This window comes from Sturnus vulgaris, chromosome 26 (assembly GCF_052056855.1).
Source record: "Sturnus vulgaris isolate bStuVul1 chromosome 26, bStuVul1.hap1, whole genome shotgun sequence".
Taxonomy (NCBI): Eukaryota; Metazoa; Chordata; class Aves; order Passeriformes; family Sturnidae; genus Sturnus; species Sturnus vulgaris.
The window spans coordinates 294707-321763 of NC_142268.1; the positions used below are offsets into that span (position 1 = coordinate 294707).

Sequence of the window (27057 nt, forward strand, 5' to 3'; positions counted from 1 at the left end):
TTGGGATAAAATTTGGGATGATGGGGGCACGGCCACCTCCCGCTGTCCCCTGCAGTGGCACTGGGCTGGCACGGGGCTCACCCCCCTTTGTCCCATTCACAGGTGACCACAGTGGCCATCGGGGGCTCCAGGTGGCCCAGAAAGGCCGGACAGAAGCCCAGGCTGGGCTGGGATCCCACAATTCCCACCTGGGGCAAGGATTGGTCCGTGCTGGTCCCACCTGGGCCAGGTGACAGCGAGGTGACATCGCCAGGAGCCCGAGCACGGGCGGGACGAGGAGCCAGAAAGGGGAAAGGCGAAAAATTCCAGAGCATTAAAAATGTGGGAAGCTCCCAGCCTGTCCCGGCCTGATGCTTGAGTGGAAATTTTTTTCCTTTTCCTTGCAAAACTCCGTGTCCGGGACGTCCTTCCTTCCCAAAAAATGGAATTTTCCTCTCGCAGCCGCGCAGAGGGAGGTGAGGACAGCCTGGGGACAGGGCCAGGTAACTCCAGCCCCACCTGAGCCTCAGTCCAGCCCCACAACTCCCGATTTTTTGCCTTTTAAAACCAAAATTCCCAGGCAAAACCGCAGCTCCAGCACGAGTTTGGTGACGACAGCTCTAAAATGCCACCGAACCTTTCAGGGTGACAAGAACCGGGGACAAACCTCCCCGAGGACAGCCCTGAAATTCCTCAGCACGCCCTGTGCGTTAAATTAGGGTGTGGGGAAAAAAAATAATAATAATAAAAAATTTTAAAAATTGAAAAAAGAATTCTAAAAAAATTCTTTAAAAAGTCTGAAACAATTCTAAAAAAAATTGAAAACAATTTAAATTTTTTTTTTAAAAAATTAAAAATCTAATTTTTTTTAATTGAAAAAAGTTTTGGGGTTTTTTTTATGAAAAAAAAGGTAAAAAATAAATAAAAGGAGGGAAAGGCGAGCACGTCGGAGGGGAAGCGTGGCAGTTTGTTATGCTAACCGAGGGGGGCTCCGCTCGGGGGGACGAGTCGGAGAGGTCTGAAGAGCAAGGAGTTCACAGGCCCTCTCCTTTTGTCATGCTAAAAGTGCAACACAGAAAATATATACAGGCAGCTGCTCAATGGAGCGTGAAATACGAGTGATTTCTCCGGCGGCCCCGGGTAATGCGATGCAGCCCCGGGACAATGCCCGGCCGCCGCCTTTGTGCGCCACGGGAAACTTTTATTTTTTTTTTTTTTTTTTGGATTTTTTTTTTTTTTTTTTTTTTTGGGGTGGGGAGGGAGAAGAAACGGCCGCTAAAACAGACAGAGGTGGGAAGCGACGTCCTCCAGGATGAGCGCGGAATCACCTCGGAGAAAAAAAAAAAAAATAGAAATGTCCTCTCCTGGAGCTTTATTTTATTTTTTTTTTTTTTGCGGGGTGGGGACACATTTGGGGGACCCGGTGAATTTGCGGTGTCCCGCGGCGGGCGCTCCCTTTGCTGATGCTAATCGGGAGCGGTGGAAAATCAGCGCTCAAAGCGGCTTTTGTGTCCCCGGGGGAGGCCGGGGGGCTGCGGGTGCTCCGAGCATCCATCTTCCACCTTTCCCTGGGTTGTTTCTTTATTTTTTGGGGGGGGTTAGTTTTGGGGTGGGGGGTTTTGGGTTTTTTTTTTGTTTTTTTGTGGCCCAGCCGTGCTGAAAGCGGCGCTGTGGGGGCTGAGAGGGCCCTGGGGGTCCGCATTTGTTGCGGAGGGGCGGAGGTGGCAGCGCCAGTGGGGAAATTGGGAGGATTTGGGGGTGTTTTGGGGGGTTTTGGGGGGTTTTGGGGTGCCCAGGGCATGGTGATGGAGCAGGCTGCTTCCCTGGACTCTGGCAGCCAGGACTGGGACATTTTGGGGTCATTTTGGGGTCATTTTGGGGTCATTTTGGGGTTTTTTTGGCACTACATCGTGTCAGCGGAGGGGCCGTGCGGGGGGCTCGCCGGGGAGGTTTTTTTGGGGGTGTCACTCCCCAAACTCGGGAACCCCAAAGGCTCGGGGGATGCTCCGGGCGGAAGCGACATCTAGCGGGAAGCGCATCCCGTCGCCAGGGAGATCGATATCCATGGCAACCTGGACCAGGGACACCCCCGAGCCCCCGGGGACCCCGGGACCAACTGGAATTCCCGAACATCCCGGCGGGGTCGGGCCCTGGCCCTGGGGTTTGGGAGGTGGAACTGGGATTTGGGTCCTGGCACTGGGATTTGGGTCCTGGCACTGGGATTTGTGTCCTGGCGCTGAGATTTCGTTTTATTCCTCATTATCCTGCTCTGCTTTGATTGGTAATAAATGAAATTAATGTCCCCGAGTCGAGTCTGGTTTGTGCGGGCCAGCTGAGGACGGGGAGTGCAGGAGCTGCTTTGGTGGCTCCCTGGCGTTTCTCCAGGGCTAATTCACGGGGGCAATGAGGGAAGACACGTGGGTGTGATTTATTACCGATATTATCGATATCCCGCGCGGGGATGCGGGACATTGATAATATTGATAATATTGATAATATTGATAATATTGATAATATTGATAATATTGATAATATTGATAATATTGATAATATTGATAATATTGATAATCGGCGGGGGCGGGACTCGAACCCGCGGCCTTTTCACTCCCAAGAGGCCTCGCCCGCGGAACCGCGCGCCGCGCAGATCCCGCCCCCTCCCACAGCCGCATTGCCATTGGTCACCAATCTGCCAATCAAATGGAAGACAGCAGGCGATTGGTTGACTGGAGGGGCGTGGTTTAGGGGGGGTGTGGCTACGGGCGGGCTTCCTGCGGGCGCCTTTGCACTGACCCCCGGCATGGTGGGCACGGAGCGGGACCGGAGCGGGACCGGAGCGGGGCTGGACCGAGACAGGACCGGGGCAGGACCGGGACCGGAGCGGGGCTGGACCGAGACAGGACCGGGACCGGAGCGGGGCTGGAGCGGGACCGGAGCGGGGGCTCTGAGCAGGGGGTGCCTGGCCAGGCTGCCCGGGGGATGCGTGGGTCGGGGGTCCCAGCCCGGGGGTCCAAGGGTTCGGCACGGGCTGGGGGTGACCATGGCCAAGGGGTCACTGTGCAGGGTGTCCCCATGTCCCCCCATGTCCCCCCGTGACCCCGGGGTGTCCCCACGCAGGCGGTGATGGGGGTGCAGGTCCTGGTCACCCTGCTGGCCGCCAGCCTGATGCAGAAGCTGGCCCCGCACTGCTCCTTCGCCCGCTGGCTGCTCTGCAATGGCAGGTACGGCTCTGTCCCTGTCCCCAGGGGGGTTTGGGGACATCCAGCCCCCTGTGACCCCCTGTCCCCACAGCCTGTACAGGTACAAGCACCCCACGGACGAGGAGCTGTGCGCCCTGGCTGGGAAGCAGCGCCCCAAGAGCAGGAGGGACAGGTCAGCATCACCCGGGGGGCGGGAATGGGAAATATTTGGGGTTGGGGACAACAGGAGTCACCTCAGAGTGACACAAGTGACAAGCCTTGCTGTTTTGGGTTTTTTTTCCCTGCCAGGAGGATGAACGGGGTGAGCGAGGACAAACCTCTGTCCGTGCCCCGAGACATCGACCTGCAGCTGGACACCAGCCCCATCACCGCCCTGGACGCTCTGGGTAACGCCCTGGGCCCCCCCCGGGACCCTCAGGGGTGTCCCCAGCACGGTGACGTGTCCCCACGTGTCCCCACGTGTCCCCTCAGTGCTCAGGTATTTCCTGGAGTACCAGTGGTTCGTGGATTTCGCCGTCTACGCCAGCGCCGTGTACGTGTTCAGCGAGGGATATTTCTGCCTGGTCAGCCCTTCCAGAGAGACCAACCTGGGCGTGCTCTGGTGCCTGCTCAGCATCATCTTCTCCATGTATCCAAGTTTTTGGGGGGCCGGGTAGAAGAGGGAACCCCCCCATTGTTGTTTTTTCCTCCCAGCTGAGGCGTTAAATTGAATTTTAGGGGTTTTTATGAGTTCTGAAGTTGTGGAGGTGGTGGCGTCATGGTGATGTTGAGGGGGTCCCCTCAGTGTCCCCAATTTCCCTGACACCCATCCCCAAACCCCAGCAAAGTTAATTCATGGTGATTTTTATGGGGTGAGCACAGTGGGGTTTGGGGTCCCCTCAGTGTCCCCAGTTTCCTTGACGGTTGTCCCCAACCCCCAGCAAGGTTTTCTTCATGGTGATGCGCCATTATTTCCGCTCAGAGGAGGGTGGCGAGCGCTCCGTGTGCCTCAGCTTCGCCTTCTTCTTCCTCCTGCTGGCCATGGTGGCCCTGGTGGTGCGGGAGGAGTACCTGGAGTTCGGCCTCGAGGCCGGTGGGTGACAGGGAGGGGACAGGGACAGGGACAGGGGACACTGAGCAGGGGTCACAGCATGTGTGGGGGTCACTCCCCGCTCCCAGTGGTCACTCCCTGGTCACTCCTGGTCACTCCTGGTCACTCCCGCAGGGCTGGCCGGAGTCACCACTAGCCTGGAGCCCATCCTGAAGCCGCGGGGCTGGGAGTGGACGTGAGTGGGGGCACAAATCCCCATTCTGGGGACATTCCTGGGGACTTCGGGGTGGGAGTGGTGACAGCCCCGTGTCACTGTCCCCTCTGTGTCCCCAGGCTGCCCCTGGCCAAGCTGGCCTTCAAGCTGGGGCTGGTGGCCCTGAGCTCCTTCCTGGGAGCCTGCCTGACCTTCCCGGGGCTGCGGCTGGCACAGACTCACCTGGACGCGCTCAGGATGGCAGAGGACAGGCCCCTGACACAGTGGGGACACCTGGGGACAATGGGGGACACCTGGGGACAGTGGGGATGGTGGGGACACGGGGGGGGAACACCTGGGGACAGCGGGGGACAGGAGGGGAGGGAGGGGAGGGAGGGACCCCCAGCTCTGGGGGAGCTTTAGGATGGGAGGGGAGGGGCAGGGGGCTGTGTGGGGTCTCTGGGGTGTCTGTGGGGTCCCGGTGGGGTCTCTGGGGTGTCTGTGGGGTCCCGGTGGGTCGCTGGGGTCTCTGGGGTGTCTGTGGGGTGTCGGTGACAGTGACAGTCCCTGGCAGGGTCCTGCTGCACGTGGGGTTCGTGGCGCCCGTGCTGGTGGTGCTGATGTGGGTCCGGCCCCTGGCCCGGGATTTCCTGCTCCAGGCCCCGCTGGGCAAGCAGACGGTGCAGATGTGAGTGGGACACCGAGGCACGGGGGTGTCCCCAGCCCCTGTCACCCCTTGTGACCCCCTCATGACCCCCTGTGTCCCCACAATCACCCCTGTGACCCTCCATGACCCTCAGTGACCCCAATGTCCCCCAATAACCCCACAATGAGCCCTGTGACCCCCTGTGACCCCCTGTGTCCCCCAGCCCTGTCCCCTGTGTCCCTTCTGGAGCAGGGGGGTTCTGTCCCATGTCCCTCCCTGTCCCCCTCCCGTCCCGGGGTTTCTCTCCCCCATACCCCGTGCCACCCCCGCCATGTCGCCTGTCGCAGCCTGTCGGACTCGTCCTTCGACACGGCGCGGCTCTGGGCCATCGTGGCGCTGTCGCTGCTGCGCCTGCTGGGGACGCGCCACCACCTGCAGGCGTACCTGGGGCTGGCGGAGCGCTGGGCGCGGCACCTGCGCAGGGAGGCGGGGCGGATCCCGGCCAGGGACATCCAGCAGAAGGTCGGGAAAAGGGATCGGGAATCGGGATCGGGATCTGGGATCGGGATCGGGAATCGGGATTGGGATTGGGATCGGGATCGGGATTGGAATCGGGATCGGGAATCGGGATTGGAATCGGGAATCGGGATCGGGATTGGAATCGGGATCGGGCCGGGGCTGCTCCGTGCCGAGATTCCCCTCAGCATTCCCGAATTCCCGCAGATCTCCAGGATTTACTGCTACGTGTCCGTGGTGAGCCTGCAGTACCTGGGCCCCGTGATCCTCACTCTGCACTGCGCCCTGCTGCTCAAAACGCTGGGTCAGGAGGGCGCTGGGGGCTTTGGGGGGGGCAGGAGGGGCTGGAGGGAGTCAGGGAGCCACGGCACCCCAACTGTCCTGAACTGTCCCCAACTGTCCCCAGCTGTCCTGAACTGTCCCCAGCTGTCACAGCCTCCCAGCTCAGGTTCTGTGCCGTGGTTCTGTTCTGGTTTGCAGTGGGGACAAACTCAGGGTGGGGACAGGGACACCCCAGACCTGTCCCCTGTCCCACAGGGTCCCCAAAACCAGTCCTAGAGGGACACCCCCAGGCCTGTCCCCTCTGTCCCACAGGGACACCCCCAGACCTGTCCCCTGTGTCCCTCACAGACCCCCACACGTGTCCCCCGTGTCCCAAACCCTCCCAATGTGTCCCCCGTGTCCCAGACCCCCACACGTGTCCCCTGTGTCCCGCAGGTCACCACTCGTGGGGGCTGTGCCCCGAGGTCCCCCCCGTGTCCCCGGCAGCTCCGGTGCCGCCGCGGGGCCCCGAGGGCGGCCCGGGTGAGGAGGTGCACGAGGTGGTGCAGGAGATCTCGGGGGTCCTGGGCTGCATCTTCACCCCCCCCTTCTTCCGAGGACTCTTCTCCTTCCTCACCTGGTGGGTGGCCACCTGCCAGGTGGTCACCAGCCTCTTCGGCCTCTACTTCCACCGGTACCTGGCGGCGTCCTGACCGGGAGGGACTGGGCTGGGCTGGGCTCTGCTGCTCCCGAGCCTGGCTGTCCCATTTTGGGGACACCCGTGGGGACATCGGTGCCACCAGGACGGGTTTTGTGGCCAGGCTGTGCCTGCCCCTCACTGGGGACACTGGGCCAGCAGCCCCTGGCGTGTTGGGGACACGGTGGGGACCTCCAGGAGGTGCCAGCACAGGTTTTGGGGTGTTCTCAGCTGAGGCTGAGCGGGGTTTTTGCAGGGTCTTGGTGTCAATCCCTGTGTGAGCCCTCAGGCCCAGCGGCCTCCGGGGCGGCTGCTGCACAATAAAAAAGTGACACCAGCGTCATTGTCACCCAGCAGCTGCTCGTAGTGTCCCCACATCCCCCCGTGAGCAAGTGGGGACCTCACCCCGTCCCTGGGGTCACCTGGGGCTGGTGGCACTGGGGGGGGCAGGGTCCCTCTGAGCCGAGCTGTCCCACACCGAGGGACATGAAACAGGATTAGCAGGGCTGGGCTCTGATCCTGTTTGATGGCCTTGTAATGGTTTTAATTCCGCGCTGGGCCCGGTGTTAAGTGCGCTAATCCTGCCCCCTCCTCCTGGGAATCCTCAGCGTGGATATTTGAGAAAAACAGAAAGAAAGAAAAACAGGAAAGAGAGAAAGGAGGAAAGGAGGGAGGGAGGGAGGGAGGGAGGAAGGAAGGAAGGAAGGAAGGAAGGAAGGAAGGAAGGAAGGAAGGAAGGAAGGAAGGAAGGAAGGAAGGAAGGAAGGAAGGAAGGAAGGAAGGAAGGAAGGAAGGAAGGAAGGAAGGAAGGAAGGAAGGAAGGAAGGAAGGAAGGAAGGAAAGGAAGGCTTGATTTTAAAAGAGGGGGAAATTCCCACTTTGCAAGCGGGGAATCCAAAGCCCAGCCAAGCCGGGCTTTGGGTACCCCGAGAGAAGGAAGGGAGCGATCCCTGCAGGATTTGGGATGGGGATTTGGGATGGGGATTTGGGATGAGGATTTGGGATGCAGAGGGGGCCGGGGCCAGCCCGTCCCCGCCTGTGCCGCTGTCCTGGTGCCTCGTTTGTGGCCGTGTCCCCGAGGGAGCGGCCGGGCCGTTGCTAAGGCCGGAGTCAGACACGCAGACGGAGCCTCCCCCGGGAGCTGCCCAGACGGGTGACCCTGCCCGGCGGCGACAGTGACAGATCGAGCGGCGACAGACACGGCCACGGGCACCGGGAGCCGCGCCCCGCCCGCCTCATTCCTGGGATTCCGGCTCCGGGGGCGGAGGGACGCGTCGGCACCGGCAGGGTTTGGTTTGTCGGCACCGGGAGGTTCTGTCGGCACCGGGAGGTTCTGTCGGCACCGGGAGGTTCTGTCGGCACCGGCAGGGTTTGGTTTGTCGGCACCGGGAGGTTCTGTTGCCCCAAGGGATCCGGTTCGGGTTCTGGAGATCGTGGTGGGATTTCAGAGCTCGGGGGGGGGGGAGATTGGTCCTGGCAGGGAGGGATGCAGGGAATCCATTCCCACCCCATTTCTGTCCCAAATTAAATCCCTGACGGGCAGGGATGCAGGAATCCTTTCCCACCCCACTTCCATCCCAAATGGGATCGCGGACAGGCAGGAATGTTGGGAATCCTTTCCAATCCCATTTCCATCCCAAATGGGATCCCCTGGAGCTGTTCCTGTTTGGAGCAGAGGGAATTTTGGGGCAAAAGCAACGCGGGTTTGGGCGATTCCCAAAGGCAGGGAAGGGAAGATTCCCGGACAGGGAGCAGCTCTGGCCCCAAATCCCAGCCGGGTTTAATCCCAGCCTAAACCTCCGAGTCCCGATTTCCCTCCGGAGCCACCCGGGAGCAGCCGCGGGATGCGGGGAGGTGACACTGGGGCTGTCCCTGCTGTCACCGCGGTGTCACCCGGGGGCTGGGACCCCCAAAAACCGGGAGAGCCCGAGCTGGGGGTCCCCGAGCTGGGGGTCCCCGAGCTGGGGGTCCCCGAGCTGGGGGAAGCAGCGGCTGTGCCTAAGCCGACAGTGCCACCTGCTGCCACCGGGCTGGGGACAGCGACAGGGACACAGGGACAGGGACACAGGGACACAAGGACAGGGACACAGGGACAGGGACACAAGGACAGGGACACAGGGACACAAGGACAGGGACACAAGGACAGGACAGGGACACAGGGACAGCTCCTTCCCTTCCATTGGGAATCTCCCAACTCCCCAGCAGCAGATTTGCGTGGTCAACCCTTCAAAAAACCCTCAAAACCTCCCCAAAAAAACCTCAAAAATCCTCACAATCCTTCTGAAAACCCCTCATAACCCCCCAAAAACTCCTCATAATCCACCTAAAAGCTGCTGACAACCCTCCCCAAAACCCCCTCAAAAAACGTCTCAAAACCCCTCCCCAAAATCTCCTCACAACCCCCAAAAAATCCTCACAAACCCTCAAAAAACCCCTTTAAAACCCCCCGAAACCTTCAAAAACCCCTCACAACCCCCCAAAAACCCACACAACTCTAAAAAACCACTCAAAACCCCTGAAAAACTCCCCATAACCCCCCAAAATCTCCTCTCAAACCCCCAAAAATCCCCTCACAACCTCTCAAAATCTCCTCCAAAAACCCTCAAAAATCTCAAAATCCCCCCCCAAAAAAACCTCAAAATTTGAGATTTTTATCTCAAAAATCCCCCCAAGGTGTCCCAGGCCTCAGAACAGCAGAGAACCCCAAGTCAATCGTATTTTTTATTAAATATACATCCTCTCTTGGCACAAATCTTAAAATATATAAACATTATGTAACAAAGTGTCTTCACTGCAATAAAATAGAATTCCAGATCCAAGAAACGCCGCCAAAATCCACCCACACGTCGATGGGGAGGGCAGGAAAAGGCAATTAACAGTGTTTGTGCTAATTAATAAATGCATAGACCACACAGGCAGTGACCGGGGCTGGGACACCCTGCAGCTCATGGAGGGTTTTGGGGAAAATGCGGGAAAAAAGGGGGAAAAAAAGGGGGGAAAATGAAAAAGAAAGGGGGGGGAAAAGGAAAAAAAGGGGGGAAAATGGGAAAGAAAGGGGGAGAAAATAAAGGTGGGGAAAAACGAAAGGGGGGGAAAAGGGGAGAAAAAAAAGGGGGAAAGGAAAATAAAAGGGAAAGAAGGGAGGAAAAGGGGGAAAAGAAAGTGGGGGAATGGAGAAAAAAATGGGGAAAAAAGGGGAACAAAAAGGGGGGGAAAATGGGGAAAAAAGGGGGATGAATCAGCCCCTCCAAGGTATAAAGTGAAGATGCCAAACGGGACAAGGAGCTCAGGAAATTTCCCCCAAACCATCCCATGGTGCCTGAAATTCCTGGAGCATCCAAGGCTGAGAGGGGAAAACGTGGCTGGGCTGTTTGAAAAAAAAAAAAAATGCTACAAAAAAATGCTACAAAGCTGCAATTGTGACGCTTTGGGGGCATTTTTGTGGACCTGGTTTTCTTGAAGTGCCAGTGCGGGGCTCAAGGTGCAGGAAGAAGCAGGAGGAGGGAAGAGGGAAAAAAAAAAAAACAAAAAGGAGAAATTTGGTGGTGATGCTTTAAGGTGAGTGGGGAATCAAATTTGTAGAGGGGTAAAATTAAAAATGAGGGAATTGAAGGGAAGGGGAAAAAAAAAAAGGGGAAATTCCTGTTTTGAGTTGTTTCCTTTCTCAGAGCTCTTCCTGGCCAGCACACCTCAGGAAAAAAAAAAAAAAAAAAAATCTGGAACGTGGCTGAATCCATGCAGGGAAGAAGAGAAGGGAAGGGAACATTCTGTTTCCCCTGTTCTACATTCAAAGAAAAAAAAAAAAAAAAAAAAAAAGCTTTTTCAACCAACCCAAAGCAGCAACACGCTCTGAGAAACAAAAGCACCAAAAACCCATCAAAGATCTGCCCCAGCCTGCAAAACCTGCAGGAAAATTGGCTGAAATTTAAATTGAATTTAAATCAGGTGCAGCTGCTAATTAAGGAAAAACTTTTCAGCACCCCCAGGCTCCCGGAATTCCTGCTTTTCCCAGCTTGGAGATGAGGAAGGGACAGGACATGGGGATAATAAAAGGTGCTGGAAGTGCCTCTGGATCAGGACAGGAGCAGGAAAATCAGCTTCTCCATTGGAGAAAAGAGATCAGGGGCTGAGGGAGGGGGAAAGCAGAGCTGAGCCTTTTCCAGCAGCCAAAAAAGAAAAAAAAAAAAAATCCCACAGAATCTGTGGCCATCACCTCCAGAGCTTTAATTCCCAGGTAAATCAGGGAATTCTGGCTGATGGGGGCAGAATTCCTGAGGTTAAATAAATCCCAGTCTGCCCCATCCCAGTGCTGGGAATTTGCTGGTTTGTGTCATTCCAGTGCCATTCCCACACTCCCTGATTCCTAAGGAAACATTTGGCATCAGGAGCAGGTTCATGCTCCAAAGAAGTGCAAAGACAAAAAAAGAAAGGAGAAGGCTGCTCCTGCCCCCTGTGCAATTCCCTCCACTCCCATCCAAGCTGTGACAGCTCAAATACAGACTAGGACCAGGGAAAGGACAGGCTTGAAGTGAACTCTGGGGGATTTTCTTCCATTCTGGACTCTCTGGGAAGGGATTTTTCCACCTTGGTTTGTGTGATCTGATCATTAGAGGAGTCTGACCTCTGGATTTAACAGAGGGATGGATCACCCACCAAAAAAACAATAAAACAATCTCCATTTCCCTGAAAACTGATTTGAAAAAAGGAACACTGAGAGGTTCTTGTCCAAGCCCAGCTGGAAAATGATTGGCACTGTAGGGTCAACGCTGTGGTGCCCACACAAAGATTAAATCCCAAGATTTAATTCCGAGAGGAATTATTCCCAGGAGGAATTTTAGGGGATAAATCAGCTGAGGGGATGAGTTAATGAGCAGAGGTGACACGACCTACACAGCAGGTACCAAAAGGGACAAGCAGGAGCAGGGCCAGGAGCTGGGCTCAGCTTTTTTTGTTGTTGTTTTTTTCGAGGCTGCAGCAGGATTTGTTCTCACACGGTGCATAGAGCAGAGCTAATACTGAACAAAACACAGGACGGGGGTGTGGGAGGATGGAACTCCTCCTCCCTCAGTGCATCCCCCTGGAAAAGCTCCTGCCTCCTCCAGGGCCGGGGAAACACAAACGGCAGCCGGGAGGGGATGGGGGAACGCAGGCACAGCCCCTGCCCGGCCACACCAGCAGCGAAATTCGGCTCCTGCAGGGGCTCCGGAGCCCCCTCGGCTGCCTCCAGTCTTTGGTAAGCTCAGGGGGACACCACAAACCAGGGATTTTCAAGCCAAAACCAAGGAAAATTCATGGAGAGAGGGGGGCAGCATTCCCAGCCAGAGGGAACATTCAGGGCAGTGCCCTGGGCCTGGCCTGCAGGGGAGCCTGGAATTCCCTCCTGGAACCTGGAATTCCCTCGGGGAGCCTGGAAATCCCTCTGGGAATCAGGAAATCCCTCTGAGAACCTGGAATTCCCTCCGGGAACCTGGAGTCCCTCAGTGCCCTGGGATATTGCACTCGGCAGAGCTGCCCTGCCCAGGTGCAGGGGTTCCTGCACCCCCCGCTCCCAGGTGCCCCCCGAGAGGCAGGTGAGGAGCCAGCAGCAGCACAGGTGGGGAGGGGAGGCTCCACTCCTGGGGGCAGAGTCCATCACGAGGGTGAGGCAGCTGCTGTGGAGGACTCGGCTCCGCAGGATCGGGAATTTTTTCGCTTAGGGAACGATTCGGCTTCCGAGTTAGAAAGGGGAACAAAAAAAAAAAAAAAACCAAAACAAAACTCTGGGAACAACAGGAAAAAACAAAAACCAAACCAACCCAAAAAACGGGTGAGTTCCCAGCTTCAGGAGCACGAGGGAGGAAAAGGAAGAACGAATTTCTTTCTGCACAAAGCCACTAGCTGTCGAGGCCGGGGCCGTGCTGCAGCTTGCGCAGCAGGATCTGCGTCAGGTCGAAGGTGGTGAAGCTGATGCCCACGGCGATGGGGCCCTTCACCCAGTTCATGCTGAGCCCTTTGTAGAGGCCCCGCACCAGTCCCTCCTCGCGGACGATGTCGTGCATGGTGAGCAGGATGGAGCTGTAGGAGTGGCCCAGCACGCCCGCCGTCTGCATGCGGCGCCGCACCACGTCCAGCGGGTACGAGGCCGACTGGCCGATGAGGCCGGCACACGCCCCGAACAGCAGCCGCTCCGGGGGCGAGGGCTGCGCCCGGCCGCTGTGCTCTGCGGGGACACGGCGGGGACACCGGGGTTAACCCTGAATTAACGGGGGACACGGCGGGGACACCGGGGTTAACCCTGAATTAACCGGGGACACAGCCGGCCCGGCCGCTGTGCTCTGCGGGGACACCGGGATTAACGGTGAATTAACGGGGGACACAGCGAGGGGACACCCCGGTTAACCCTGAATTAACGGGGGACACAGCGAGGGGACACTGGGGTTAACGGTGAATTTATCAGGGGACAGGTTGGAGTGACACAGGGTCGGTACTCGGGTCACGCTCACGCTGTTTCGTTCCTCGGGGTTTGTTCCCCAGGCCGCACTCCTGAGATTTTGTTCCTGAGATTTTGCTCTCCAAGCCTCAGGAGCCGAGGCTGAGCTCCCAGGATCCCCAGGTTGCACCCCCGAAGTTTTGATCCCCAAGGTTTTGCTCCCCCAGGTTTTGTTTTCCCTAGGTTGCATGCCCAAGGTTTTGCTCCCCAAGTTTTCTTCCCAAGGTTTTGTTTCCCAGGTTTTGCACCCCAAGGCTCTGCTCCCCAAGTTTTCTTCCCAAGGTTTTGTTTCCCAGGTTTTGCACCCCAAGGCTCTGCTCCCCAAGTTTTCTTCCCAAGGTTTTGTTTCCCAGGTTTTGCACCCCAAGGCTCTGCTCCCCAAGTTTTCTTCCCAAGATTTTGTTTTCCCCTGGAGTTAACTCTGAATTAAGGGGACAGGCTGTAGGGATGGAGGTTTTGTTACTCGGGTTGTGCTCCCGAGGTTTTGTTCCCAAGTTTTGCTCCCCAGACTGCTCTCTCAAGGTTTCATTCCTCAAGTTTTGCTCCCCAGGCTGCACTGCTAAGTCAAATCACCAGGAAAGCTCCCAAATCACCAGGAAAGCTCCCACAAAACAAAACCCCGAGTGATGTCACATTTACTGACAGGCCACGGGTGCAATCCCGAGCTTCTGCTCGCAGCTCAGAGCACAGCCAAACCCTTCTCCACCTGCAAACTCCGCTTTTTTCCTCCACGAGACGGGCACAGCCTTCCCGCAGCTTCCCTCGCCCACAGCCCAGACCTGAGAGCACCCAGACCCCGCCACCCAAACACCTGGATCCAACCCCAAACACCTGGGATCTCCCCTCGTTTACCTGCGTGCACTTTCTTCAGCGTCTCGTAGGTGAAGAAGCTGAGGCCGGCGTAGGGGATGACCCCCAGGATGGTGGGAGTGAAGCCCCTGTACAAGGTTTTCAGCCCCTCCTCCCGGGATATTCGGATGAAAACGTGGACAATGCTGCTGTACCTGCCGTGGGGACACAGGGGAGAGCACACCTGCGCTGGTCAGAGCCTGGCACGTTCCCAGCACGGCTCCCTGATGGCTTAAGTGGTAATTAATCCAGCTCCCAGCTCATCAGGCAGCTCACACGGGGATTTCACATGGGTTTTGGGTCTTCCTGGACTCCCTGGAATTATTTGGAATTTTGTTTGGTTTTTTTTTTTCTTTTTTTAAGGAATAAAAGCACCTCGAGAAAGACTGAAGGTTTTGTTCTTTAAAAAAGGGATTTTTTTCTCTCTCTGCCACAGGGAAATTTATTGAATGGTGGGATGGTTTGGGATGGGAAAGCTGATCCAGTTCCAAACCCCAAGCCCCATTCCTCAGTTTGTAACTCAAGGCATCACTTCGGTGACCCAAAGGTGTTTTCCTTCCTCCCAGACAGGGAACAAAGCCCTGAACTGCTCTCCCAGTATCCACCTCCTCCCACATCCACACCTCTGCACATCACATCCCTGCTCACACCTCGGGGCTTTATTCCATCAAAGGCTCCCAGCGAGAAACGACCCAAAGATCGGCAACAAAAATAAATAAAAACCCCCCAAACCGCTGTGACGGGGCACTTACATCTCCTTGGGCGTGACAGCCATGCGGGCACGGACCATGTCCAGCGGGTAGGTGACCATGGCAGCCGTGGTGCCAGCCAGGGAGCCGGCAATGAAGCGAGGGAAAGGTGTCAGAGCCCTGGGGGAGCGACAGGACACACCACGAGCGTCACCTGCAGCTGCAAATCACACCTGGCTGCACTGCTCGGAGCTCTCCCCTCACGGAGCTTCCATCACGGAGCTCCCCCATCTCGGAGCTCCCCCATCTCGGAGCTCTCAGCTCGGAGCTCCCCCATCTCAGAGCTCTCCCATCTCGGAGCTCCCCCATCACGGAGCTCTCCCATCACGGAGCTCTCCCATCACGGAGCTCCCCCATCACGGAGCTCCCCCATCACGGAGCTCCCCCGTCTCGGAGCTCCCCCATCACGGAGCTCCCCCATCACGGAGCTCTCCCATCTCGGAGCTCCCCCATCACGGAGCTCTCCCATCACGGAGCTCCCCCAGCTCGGAGCTCCCCCATCACGGAGCTCCCCCATCACGGAGCTCCCCCGTCTCGGAGCTCTCAGCTCGGAGCTCCCCCAGCTCGGAGCTCCCCCAGCTCGGAGCTCCCCCAGCTCGGAGCTCCCAGCTCGGAGCTCCCCCAGCTCGGAGCTCCCCCATCACGGAGCTCCCCCGTCTCGGAGGTCCCATCTCGGAGCTCCCCCATCTCAGAGCTCTCCCCTCAGAGCTCTCCCCTCCCTGATCCCAGTTTCCCGGCAGGATCCCGAGCCCTGCTCCTCTTACTTTCCCTGGAATCCGTAGTAGTTCCCCAGGATCTGTTTGTACTCCTCGTGGGCGCAGAACTGGATGGCGGCGTAGGGGATCACCCGCACCATGGTGGCAGAATTCCCTCTCCACAGGCTCCAGAAACCCTCGTTGAGGTAGGTGTGATAAATCAGCCTGTAAGCTTCCTGGGGGATAAAGAATAATTCATTAATATTCATTTTTTAATTATTATATCATATTCTAGTGCCATATTCTATTGCCATATTCTTATTAGAATATTATTTCTATTACTGAATATTATTCATGGTTATATTACTGTGTTTCCCACAGGGAACAGAGGCTCAGGGAGAAGGGGAGTGCAGGGCAAGGAGGTGACCCCAAAACTTGACCCTTCCCATCCCAGATCCTCCATCACATCCACGGGCTTTAAAATCCAGAAGAAATTAATTAAGCAATCAAAATTTAACTTAAAACATCAAAACTAAAAATCACAAGGAAAAGGTCCCATAAACACAAGGAAAGGTCCCAAAGTCACTAAAAAATGTCCCAAACCCCAGAGCCCTGAGTGATGTCACATTTATTTTCACATCACAACCTGGAGTTTGAATCCCCCCAGCAATCACTTTCCTAATTAATCCTATAATTAACAACACCATTCCCAGTCCTTCCCTCTGTATTTTCATAAATCCCAAAAAAAGTGAAATAAAGGCCAACAAAAGATTAATTAAACAATTCAGGCCAACAGCACACAGACATCACCTCACCTTGGCAGAAAATCTTTTTGAAGACACTAAAAATAAAAAAAAATTAAAAAAAAGATTAGGGCTTGCAAGACATAAAAAACATTTGAATCCCTAAATAAGAGATAAATAAGCAGGTGTTTTGGCTAAAGGGATAAAAATAGAAGGAAAAGAATGAATGCAAGAGGAAATGGAGATTCTTTGTCTTTTAAATGCTCCCATAATTTAGCACAAAATCCATTTTTTTTTTCCCTCTGCTGCCTGTTAGGAGAATTCAGGTTGGGTGGAATAAATGAATAAATACAAACAATTAATTAAAGAGAAAACACCCAAGCTGCACTGTTCCCTTATTTTTCAGAGCACTTCCATGCCCAGGTCCCACCCTAATTCCAGAATCCAGGGAGGAGAGATCCGAGCTCCACGCAAGAGCAGCTCCATCCCAGCAAAACCCAAATCAACTCCCTCGGTTTTTTTTATTTTTATTTTTTTTTTATTTTTTCCTCTCCCCACTTCCCCTGCATCCATCCAAAGTGACAGCACGTCCTGATCCCTGGAATCCACGAGGCAGGCTTTGGGAAGCAGGATTTGTCTGGCAGCTCTGCCAAGGGAAGGGAAAACCCTGGCTGGAAATCTTTAATGAAATGTGGCTCCAATTAAGGGGCTGCTGCAGCTCCTTCCTCACTCAGCTGAGACTCTGGAGCCTCTCAAGTGTATCCAACAATTCCATGCAAATCCATTTTTTTTTCCCCCCAATCTGCTGCTCCCCCGTGCAATTCAATGCTTTTATTTTGAATTTTTCTTTAAAAGGAAAGAAAGCACTAAACAGTGAAGGTTTTGTTCCTTTAAAAAAGGGATTTTTTTCTCTCTCTCTGCCACAGGGAAATTTGCTGAATGGTGGGATGGTTTGGGATGGGAAAGCTCATCCAGTTCCAAATCCCAAGCCCCATTCCTCAGTTTCCAACTCAAGGTGATCCAAAGGTGTTTTCCTTCCTCATAGAGAATAAAATCCTTTAGGACAGCAAGAACCAAGAAGAATCCATCAGATCAGAAATTGCTCCAGTGGGAATATTTGAATCCACTCAGGGATTTTGAGGAATGTCAGCTGCTGGCTCAGCCCAGCTCTGTGGCTTCCCTCTCATCCCTGCCCCTCATTTTCCACCCTAAAATGAACCTGGGGCTGCTTTTGGTAGGAAAACCCCAAAGATTCAGGTCCCAGGGGCAATCCCAGCAATTCCAGAGCTCTTTGCTGTGCCCAGAATGAAAATCATGTGAGGAAAAAAAAAAATCAATTCTAAATGAAATGTCAGCCAGGGATTAGATTGAGCCCAATTCAGTTAATCTGGGACGTCAGCAGATTTTAAATTCTTGGCTCTCCCAAATGTCCACGGAATTAAAGGCCTGTGCTGTTCCCTTTGGGATAATTGGAGGATCCCCAAATCCCCAAATCCTGCTAAACACACGGGAATTCTCCATTCCAGTCAGAGGAATTTCATTTCCTGTCACAATCCAGGGGTGCAGCAGCTCCAGTGAATTCTGTCCCCCAGTCTGGGAGGAACTGACACAGTCTGGGCATCCAAATCTCCTGGAAAAGGAGCTGCATGAGCACATCAGAAGCTCAAAGGGCTCGAAATTTTAAAAAAAGTTCAAGTTAAGTTTGGGAAGAGCCCCCAGGAGTCACCTTGGAACATGATTTTTGTCCTGTCCAGAGGAGCCACTGCAGTTTTAGCCACAGCCCCAGCCAGTGCCCCAGACATCAGAGAGTTCAGCACTTTCTTCTTCTCCTGGTTATCCTGCAAAAAAAAAATTGGATAATAGGAAAAAAAAAAATCAATCCCACAAAGAATATTTCACCTTTTCTGCAGCATTCACCCCAGGGCCAGGATTTGGGTGAAAATGTTTCACTGAATGTCCAGCACAGTGAATTCCTGGTTGGATCATGAGGCAAAATTCCAAGAATTCCTCTCCCATGTGCTCTTTTCTCCCTGTTTTTTGGGGTTTTTTTTCCCTCTTTCTTCTCCCTCCCCACGGTTTGGGCATGGACAGAAGGGAAGTTTCTGGAAGATCCCTATTCCCACATCATTCCCCAGCTCCTGAGGATCCATCCGGGCAGGTTTCCCCCCTCTGATGGGGGAAATGAGAGGGATTTTGCTCTTGGCATTCCTGCCACAGCTCAGATTTATAAAATCAGCATTTTTTTCTCCCACAGAGAGTCAAAAAAAAAAACCAAACCCAAAAAGCCAGAGAATCCAACGCCGTGGAAGTTCTGGAGTGAGAACAAGCCCCGGCTTGACGTGTGAACTTTTGACACTTGGTGGGTGAGAGGAGTTAACGTTTTCCCTGTTTTCGGGACATTTCCCAAGCCCAAAGTTAATGTTTATGACCCCAAAGGCCTGGATCAGCTCAATTCCCCCTCGCAGGCCGCGGGGGCAGCCCAGCAAAGCCGAACTTCAGCCCCGGCTTTGGGCAGAGCCACGCAAAGGAGCCAACACCTGCCCCGTGCACACGGGCCCGGCCCAGGGGCTGCGAAATGGGGACTGGTGGCCCTGGGGCGGCTCAGCCTGGGCTGGGAATTCCCTGCCTGTCATCTGGGAACGCCTGGGGACACATCCCACGGATTGCACAAACCCCGGGGCTTAAACCCCACCCCGGTTTGGGATTGGAGTTGATCCCATTCCAGGGGCAGGGATGTCTGCCACCACCCCAGGCTGCTCCAGCCACGCCTGGGACATTCCAGGGATCCAGGGGCAGCCACAGCTGCTCTGGGAGTTCCAGCCCAGCCAGGAATTCCTGCCCAAAATCCCACCCGAATTCCCCTTTTCCAGTTTAAATCCATTCCCCGTGTCCCGTCCCTCCACCCCTCATCCCAAATCTCTCTCCACATTTCCCTCAGGCTCTGCAAGATCACAATCAGGTGACCCAGGAGCTTTTCCAGGCTGCACAATCCCAATTTTTCCCAGCTTTTCCCCAGTGCCCGTTCCCTTTGAGCATCCTGGAGCCTCCCCTGGCTTTGCTCCAGCATCTCCACATCCTGCCAGGGCTGGATGCAGAATTCCTTGTGGGATCTCACCTGGGCAGGACAGAATTCCCAGCCCAGCCCAGCCCCTGCTCTCACCTCTGCTGGAACTCGGGCCGGGAGGGGCTCCACATCCCTCTGGAATTCCACTGCACCTTCTCTCACACCATTACCCATTCCAGGCACACTCCACGGGGGCAGGAGAGCTACAGCTCCTAAGGGAACCCAAAAAACACAGGAAAGGTGTCAGAGGGGAAATGTCCTGGTGACAGAGCCCAGGGAGGGCGAGCCACCACCCCCAGGGCCGTCTGCAGCAGGAAAACCCTCCCCCAGCTCCCAGAAAAAGGGATTTTCCAGGATCCTGCTGCCATTTCCTTCCTGCTTTGGTGCCAGATAAAACCTGCGCCGTTCACATCCACTCTTCCCACCCCACACAGAATAACAACACGAATTTAGAGGAATATCCACAATTCCCAGGGAAAAGGAGCAGACCCTGCCTGCTCCCACTGGGGGCTTTGGTGGCTCTTTGGGACCAGCAAGGACAGAGTGGAGAGGGAAGGTGGAAATTTAAAACCCTTTGGAAAAGGGGGAGAAAATCGTGCCAGGAATGAGTCCCCAAGGCCAGCCCTGGGCAGGGGGGTTATTTTTGGGAACAGAGGGATCCAGTGCCTCACACGTGCCCCAGGGGCCGTTCTGGGATTTCAGCCGGGTCCTTTCAGGATTCCCTTTCCTCCCAGGGTGGCTTGCACAGGATTTTCCTGCTCTGAAATATCCCAAACCCACCCTCCAAGAGAGGAAAGGTCGGCCTGACCTTGGCTGCAGAAATAATTCTATTTAAATGGAAATAATTCACTTTTTTTTTTTTTTTAAGCTCTGACTTTTCTGGCATTTCTGCCTTTAACGCTGCAGCTTTTCCAGCCTGGGATTGAAGCCCTGGGGTGGCCCAGGGAGGTGCTCACAGGTGGCCAAGGACAAAAATCACTAAAATCACTTTGCTGAGCCACAAAGCTGCTCCAACAGCCCCACTCGGGAAGGGCCACACTCTCCAAGGAAAGTTTTATCAGGAAATGAGAATTCCTCAATCCAGGCACTTCTTGCATTTCCTTCCCTCTGAGCCTGCGAAGCTCAGGCACATTTTCCTTATGTAGGGGAAAAAAACCAAAAACCATTTCCAGCCTCTTTTTCCCCTTTTCTGAACAATCCCAGGTACTTCACGCTTGCCAGCACCTTTCAGAATTGCTGACCCGGGTTTGTTCCCTCTCAGATTAATGCCAGGCCGGGCACATCTGGAACCCAAACAGGGCTTTGGGGTGGAGGAGCCTGAAGGGGGTTAATTACCCCGGAATTAACGGTGCCTTGGCTTGGGAAGGGTTTTTGGGATCATCTCATCCCACCCCACACCTTCCACCACCTCCTGTCGCTCCAGGGATGGAGCTTCCCTGGGAATCCCAAAACCCCCAAAATTCCCGCCCCAAAAATCCCACCCCAAAAATCCCACCCCAAAATCCCGCCCCAAAAATCTCACCCCAAAAATTCCACCCCCAAAATCCCACCCCCAAAATCCCACCCCCATTCCCCCTTTTCCTGCCCCTCCAGGCCCTCGGAAATTTGGAATTTGCCTCCCTCCATCTCTTCTCGCCCTCGGGCCCTCAAGGCCACAATTCTCCAGTTCTCACCCCCAAAGCTTCTCCAAAACTTTGGGAAAACACAAATCCACAAATCCAAAACTTTGGGAAAAACACAAATCCAAAACTTTGGGAAAACACCAATCCATAAATCCAAAAACTTTGGGAAAACACCAATCCATAAATCCAAAAACTTTGGGAAAACACAAACCCACAAATCCAAAATTTTGGGGAAACACCAATCCAGTTCCTGAGGGCGTTTGAGGAACCCAAGGAGGGAAAACTCCAGGTTTTATTGGGATATAACACCCGACACAACCTGAACAAAGCTCCCTCCCAAACAAACAAAAAACTCCCCCAAGCATCAAGAGCAGATCCCTAATTATTCAAACAATTAATTATTTCTAATTATGATGACCTGCAGTCGATCCCTTCCCTTCTCATTCCTCCTTATCTCACAGGCCTGGGAAAACCCCATTGTCAAATTAAATTTTTTTTTTTTTTTTTCCCTTTTCAGCCAAAACGTGAAGGAAATCACAGGTGGAGAAATTCTGCCAGCCTGGAATAAAGGAATGTAGGTCACAATATCAGATTTATCACTGCCAGAAATAACCCCACCGAAATAGAAATCCAGCTGAAGGGCTCAGGAATGCAAAATGCAATTTTCTTTTTACAGACAATGATTGAGGAAGAGAGGCCTGGAAGGAAATTTGCCAAATTCAAGGGATGTTGTTAAGGCTGGAGTTATTTTTACCTAAGGATTCACTCCACAATATTCCCTTTTTTATTTTTAGTGCCCCCTGCCCCGAGCCTACAAACACCTGTTTGTACACTGAATTCCACACATCGAATCTGCTCCCAAACGCAAAATTAGCATTTATTTCCTATTTTTATTCCCTTTTGCTGGCCTCAGAGCTGGATTTTGTTTTGGACTCGGGCTGGGTTCTGATGCCAGGGAGTTATTTTGACAAATAATTCACGTTGGAGCCACAGAAAACAGAAATTATCTTAAAATTTCGTCCGAATTGAAAGTTTTGGTGACAGTTTGCTGTGCCTGGCTATTAAAAACCAGATTATTTTGCATCTCCACCACCATGAGTCACTTATTTAATAGCCCAGCAGGAGCCACGTGGAGCAGCTGGATATTTCTGTTAAATCCTCTATTTTGGATCTTTCCCCACACACTCATTCCCTCTGTTTACAAAGAAAAAAATAGAAAAAAAAAAACAAACACAAAAACCTCAAACTGGGGATTAAATGTGTTTGGTTTTTGTTTTCCTCACCCAGTGCTGGGTTATTTTTATATATTTTTATTTATTTTTATATATTTTTATGGGAGTTACACAAGTCCCTGTGACACATCTGGATCCTGGAGTGCTCAGGGCTGCATTCCCTGAGGGATAAAAGGGGAAAAAAAAAAAAAATCGCTGAAAAAATTGAGATTTTGGGGAGTGAAAAGCTGAAGAGTGACAGGCTGTGTGCTCTTCCACCAAAATCCATTTATGGAAAGCACAAAGCATTTATCCACACCCTGATCCAGAGTGGAACTCGGCCAGGGATTCAAGGTGATTCCAGAATTGGGGAAAAAGGGAAATTCCCCCTTTGGGATGGCTGAAATGACCTGGAAATCGTTAATTGCTCAGCAGAAATTAATGAGCTCCAGGAAATGAACACAAACTGGGGGGGGGGATAATTAAAAATGAAGGGAAATGTAAAGAATTTCACACGGTGCTGAAGGTTTGGGGATCATCCAAATTTAATTCCATGGAGAAGTTTGGCTCCACCACCTGCCTGGAATTCCCATTTCCTGCATTTCCCCAGGGCAGGAAGAAGAAATCTGAAATATGAGGAAAAAAGGGAAGAATTTGAAGCATTTGATCCTAAAGGGGCTTTTCCCACCCGAAAAAAAAAAATCTCAGAGATTCCTAAAAAAATGTGAATTTACACCTGTGCCAAAGCTCTGACACAATTCTCGTTTTCCTGTCCCCAGGAAGGACAAAGCAAACAGCCCCTGTTTGCTGAGAAATATTTGCTTTTTCCCCTGGAAAACCCAGCAGGAATGATGGAAAAAAAAAGAAAAAAAGAAAAAAAAGAGTTTGGAGTAGCAGAAGAATTTGGCAAAGCTGGGCCTTGATGCCCATAAAACTCAAAAAAAAATTAAAGGAGGGATTTAATCTGAGGAGAGAAAAGACAGAGAGGGAAACTTAAAAGGAATTTTTAACTCAAAAATTGGGAATTATTGGGAATTGCAACAAGGTGTGGATGAAGCCATGACTCCAATTTAATTTAGTTAAAATCCCTTCCACAACTCCATTTTTAAAACTTTAATTATGTTGTGAACACACAATGAAATCAGGAAAGAATAAAACCCTGCAGGAATTTTCACACCTTTCCCTGCTGGAGCTGTCCCAGAAAAATTCAATTTTTTTTTTTTTTTTATTGGGTGAGATGTGCCCTGGAACAAAAACAACCCAGAAAAAAATCAGGGGAAAAAAAAAAAAACTTGGAATGCTCAGAGTGGGATGAACTCTCCCCTTGAGGAGCCTGATGAAAAGGTTAAAAATAATTTTAAAAAGGATGAAAATGTTAAAAATAATTTTAAAAAGGATGAAAATGTTAAAAATCAAGCCTGCAGCACCAGCTGGGAGCAGCCCAGGGCTCTCCTTCCCTCCAAGAACGATTGGAAGGAATCATCAAAATAAAAATTTTAAAAAGGATACAAAACCCATTGAATTACAACAGGTGGAAGAGTTTAATATTTATAAATTTAAAAGTTTTGAAATTTAATTTTTTTTTTTTTTAGTTTAAATTTATTGGAGTTGAAATCTGCCCAAGGGCAGCCATTCCATAATCCCGGGATTAATTCAATTTTTCTGATTATTCCCATTTTTCTGATTATTCCCAGGGAGCTGGGAGGGAGCAGAGGGAATTCTGGCAAGGGAAAACAGAGCAATAATTCCAATTAATTATTCCCATAATTCAGATTATTCCCAGGGAGCTGGGAGGGAGCAGAGGGAATTCTGGCAAGGGAAAACAGAGCAATAATTCCAATTAATTATTCCCATAATTCAGATTATTCCCAGGGAGCTGGGAGGGAATTCTGGCAAGGCTCTGCAGCCCCACACTGCACAGCAGCTCTTATCTGTCAGCAGCTTTATCTCGGGCAGGGAGCAAGAAAAAGTTTTTCTTTTTCCAAGAAAAAAAAAAAAAAAAAAGCCCTCAACCCCTCCCTGAGCTCCAAAAACTTATTTGGGTTTTTTTTTTTTTTCTTTCCCCCCAGAGGAAATATCCTAAAGAAACGGTGCTAAAATATTATTAAATTTAAAAATAAAGTATTTATTACATTTAAATATTCTGAAATTTAAGAAATTTAAAATATCCTGAAATTAAAAATATCCTGAAAGTAAAAATATCCTGAAATTAAAAATATCCTTTTTTTTTCCGTGGTGCACTGAGGTTCCCAAAGGGCCAAACCCCAGCACGGGGAGGATTTAAAATTCGGATTATTTGGGGCACAAGCAGCTCTCAGGGCACAGAACCAGCGAACATTTCAGCACAAAACGACTCTGAAAAACAAAATAAAAGCCACCAAAAAAAAAAAAAAAAAGGAAATCCGAGTTCAAAGCTGCCATGGTGAAGCCACAAGTGTGCCAAGGAAATGGAATTTTCAGCCCGGCCCCCCCGCCTTTAATTGGGGGAGGATTTAATGAACCTTCCCCGGCCGGGACGCTGCACATTTCACTTCCACTGCAGCACTTCTCAAAGAAATAAAGAAATAAAATTTCAGTAAATTTTCCCTCGGGAAAAACTCAGGCCTCACAGCACCCAGAGTTTCATCTCTGACTGTGCAGAAACAACAACAAAAAAGGGGATTTAAAGATTTAAAGTCCAACTAAAGCAAAGAACTCCCCCAAGCCTCGTTTATTTGGCGACCTTGAGGAGCAGTTTGCACCTCAGCTCTCCTCCCCCTCAAGGCCCAACAGAAAATCTCATTTTTCCAAGGATTTCCCAACAGAAAATCCATTTTTTCCCAGGATTTCTCAACAGAAAATCCATTTTTTCCCAGGATTTCCCAACAGAAAATCCATTTTTTCCCAGGATTTCTCAACAGAAAATCCCTTTTTTCCCGAGGATTTCCTTTACCAGGAATCCTCCTGGATCACCTGGAAAACCCAGGCAGCCCCGAAGATTTTGTGTTATTTTCACACACACAAAAAAAGGACAAACCTGAATGAATCTGAATAAATAATCCTCCAAGTAGCAGCAAAGTGACTCCAAAAAACCCAAATTATAAATTACTCCTGGTTCCTCAGGGTGGTTTTGTTGTTTTTTGTTTGTTTTTGTTTTTTTTTTTTTCTGGCAGCAAACCTGTCCGACCTGTCCCAAGCCCATCACAAGTTTTTGAGGTTTATGCAACCTCCTAAAACCGAGTTGGACACACCAAAAAAAATTTAAAAAAATAAAATAAAAACCGCCTGGAGCTGTGCAGGGCAGGAGAAGCAAAGAGAAATTCCTGGAGCTGCCGAATTGCCCCGAGGATTTCAGCTGAAATGCAGAGCCCAGAACGGCCCCAGCGCCGCCCCTTTCCTCCTCATTTCTGCTTCTGAAACATCGCCTGGACTCGCAAAAATAAAATTTTAAAATTCAAATTCCCAGCGCTGTGAGGACGCTGGAAGCCAGCCCAGGTTGTTTTTTAAATCTTTTCACGCACAGGTTGTTGGTGTTGATTAAACCAACTTTTATTGCAACTTTTCTTCTCTTCCCTCAGGTGGTTTTTGGTTGGGTTTTTCCTTCTCTGCTCCCAGCTGGAATGGATTAAAAAGCCAGGGTGTTTTCAAAATACTCCAAAAATTCACCTAAACCACAGAAAATAAACACGGGGGGAGCAGCCAAACCTCCAGAAACACTGGAAGGGATGCAGGAGAAGACAAAGTGACAGCAGCTTCCAAATCGTCAGCCAGAGGGAAAAATATCCAATAATAGAGAGGAAAAAAGGGGAAAAAATTCCATCAATACATGCTAAAGAAAAGGGAAAAAACCCATCAATAAACAACGAAAAAAGGGGGAAAAAATCCATCACACACAAAAACGCATCCTTGAGAGCCCTGCTCAGCATTCGCAGGGTTTTCCATCAGGCTTTGAAGGCACAGCAGGCAATTCTGCCCTGCCCTGGGAGTTTCCTGCTGCCTGTGCTGAGCTGGGAGAGGCAGCAGAGATTTGTGTTCAACACCTCCTGTGCCCCTGGAGCTGCCCCTGGCACAGAAACAGCGCTGTGCCCCCTCCTCAGCTTGGCAGAGACGGAAATAAACGCGAGGAAAAAATGGAATTTCGCACCTGGAAATGATGTTTGGGTGAGCCCAGCTTGGATGGGGAACAGGAGCACAGACAGTGGGGATGGCAGGGCGGGGAAAGGGACACTGGGACAGGCTGGGAAGGTGGCAGGGCACGGAGAGGGCAGCAGGGCAGCGCAGAATTCCTGGAAAGTGTGGGAAACAGGGAAGCAGAGGCTGCAAAGGCAGGGCAAAGAGGCCGGGAAGAGAGCAAGGACACAGGGAGAGCAGGCAGGGCACAGGAGCAGGGGAAGAAGGAGCAGCGCAAAGGAGCCAGGGGGAAAAGCAGCAGGGAAGGCGGCGATGCAGGAGCGAGCGCAGCCCTGTCCCAGCCCGGGCCTGCCCCGCTCGGGGCCGCAGCCCGGCCCCAGCCCCGCCAAGGCCGGCGCCGCTCCCCCGCGGCTCAGCCCGGGCCCGGGTCCCGCCGCTCCCCCGCACTCCCGCGGCGGCCCCGCCACGGCCCCGCGGGCCCGGCCGGCAGCGGCTGAGCCCACGGCAGCCCGCGGCAATGTCACCGCTGCCTCACGCCGCCACAGCGCGCGCGGCCGGCCGGGGCTCGGCAGCCAGCCCACGGTGCTGAGGGCGCGGCGGGGCCGCTCCCGCTCCGGGCCGCTCCCGCACTCACCGGCTCCGCTGCGCGTCCGCCCCGGCCGCGTCCGCCGCCGCCGCCGCCGCCGCCAGGCCGCCCCCGCTGCGCCGCGGGAGGCGGGGCCCGCCTCTGGGCGGGGCCAATCAGCGCGGCGGGGGAAGGACCTGCCGCTGGGACTGGCTGCGTGCTGATGACGGACAGGGGAACCGACCAATAGGGTGAGGGAGGGGGCGTGGTAAGAGCTGAGGGGCGGGGCGCCAGGAGCGGCGCGGGGAGCGCGGACGGGCCCGGGGGGAGCGCAAAGAACCGGACCGGGAATCCCGAATCATTCCCAGCGGGAATCCCGAACCATTCCCACCGGGGAGCCCGAACCATTCCCAGCGGGAATCCCGAACAATCCACACCGGGAATCCCGAACCATTCCCACC

At 53.0% G+C, this 27057-nt stretch overlaps 3 protein-coding genes and 1 long non-coding RNA gene across 14 annotated transcripts in view; 3 read left to right on the forward strand and 1 right to left on the reverse strand.

The window, feature by feature from the left end:
* LOC148221175 (uncharacterized) overlaps nt 1-1080 on the forward strand; it is a 34501-nt gene extending 33421 nt beyond the window's left edge. For all 10 annotated transcript variants that reach the window (XR_015808484.1, XR_015808481.1, XR_015808477.1 and 7 more), the window contains one exon: nt 103-1080. Coding sequence is in view for 1 of the 10 variants with exons in the window: in XM_088179041.1 (XP_088035167.1) it covers nt 103-106 (4 nt within the window). In the remaining 9 variants the exon portion in view is untranslated. The remainder of the gene's footprint in view (nt 1-102) is intronic.
* Nucleotides 1081-2718: 1638 nt separating this feature from the next.
* On the forward strand, nt 2719-6872 carry TMEM161A (transmembrane protein 161A). Its single transcript, XM_088179042.1, has 12 exons — nt 2719-2779; nt 3094-3197; nt 3268-3348; nt 3465-3562; nt 3648-3804; nt 4097-4248; nt 4381-4441; nt 4540-4683; nt 4974-5087; nt 5393-5567; nt 5769-5865; nt 6279-6872. The coding sequence occupies exons 1-12, from the start codon at nt 2777-2779 to the stop codon at nt 6533-6535; spliced, it is 1443 nt and encodes a 480-aa protein (XP_088035168.1). The 5' UTR covers nt 2719-2776; the 3' UTR covers nt 6536-6872.
* A 2355-nt stretch (nt 6873-9227) lies between these two features.
* On the reverse strand, nt 9228-26748 carry SLC25A42 (solute carrier family 25 member 42). 2 transcript variants are annotated; one of them, XM_088179043.1, is made up of 8 exons: nt 26666-26748; nt 19185-19300; nt 17751-17862; nt 16097-16122; nt 15351-15517; nt 14590-14706; nt 13841-13992; nt 9228-12718 (listed from the first exon to the last, which is right to left on the reverse strand). In XM_088179043.1, the coding sequence occupies exons 2-8, from the start codon at nt 19260-19262 to the stop codon at nt 12393-12395; spliced, it is 978 nt and encodes a 325-aa protein (XP_088035169.1). In that variant the 5' UTR covers nt 19263-19300; nt 26666-26748; the 3' UTR covers nt 9228-12392. The 2 variants fall into 2 exon arrangements, with proteins under 2 accessions (XP_088035169.1, XP_088035170.1); XM_088179044.1 differs by lacking the exon at nt 26666-26748 and adding an exon at nt 20313-20573.
* LOC148221176 (uncharacterized) lies at nt 12523-14224 on the forward strand. The gene is made up of 2 exons (XR_015808485.1): nt 12523-12632; nt 13860-14224. It is a non-coding gene; the product is annotated as an uncharacterized LOC148221176 (long non-coding RNA).
* Nucleotides 26749-27057: the final 309 nt, after the last annotated feature.

Bases quoted from the DNA above. Each gene is read 5' to 3' on its own strand.
- TMEM161A (XM_088179042.1), top strand. The intron at 5,088-5,392 runs GTGAGTGGGACA...CGCCTGTCGCAG, and splicing joins GGCAAGCAGACGGTGCAGAT to CCTGTCGGACTCGTCCTTCG. The intron at 5,568-5,768 runs GTCGGGAAAAGG...GAATTCCCGCAG, and splicing joins CCAGGGACATCCAGCAGAAG to ATCTCCAGGATTTACTGCTA.
- SLC25A42 (XM_088179043.1), bottom strand. From the start codon at position 19,262: ATGGGTAATGGTGTGAGAGAAGGTGCAGTGGAATTCCAGAGGGATGTG. The intron at 16,123-17,750 runs GTGACTCCTGGG...TTTTATTTTTAG, and splicing joins GACAAAAATCATGTTCCAAG to TGTCTTCAAAAAGATTTTCT. The intron at 12,719-13,840 runs GTAAACGAGGGG...GTGTCCCCGCAG, and splicing joins GCTGAAGAAAGTGCACGCAG to AGCACAGCGGCCGGGCGCAG.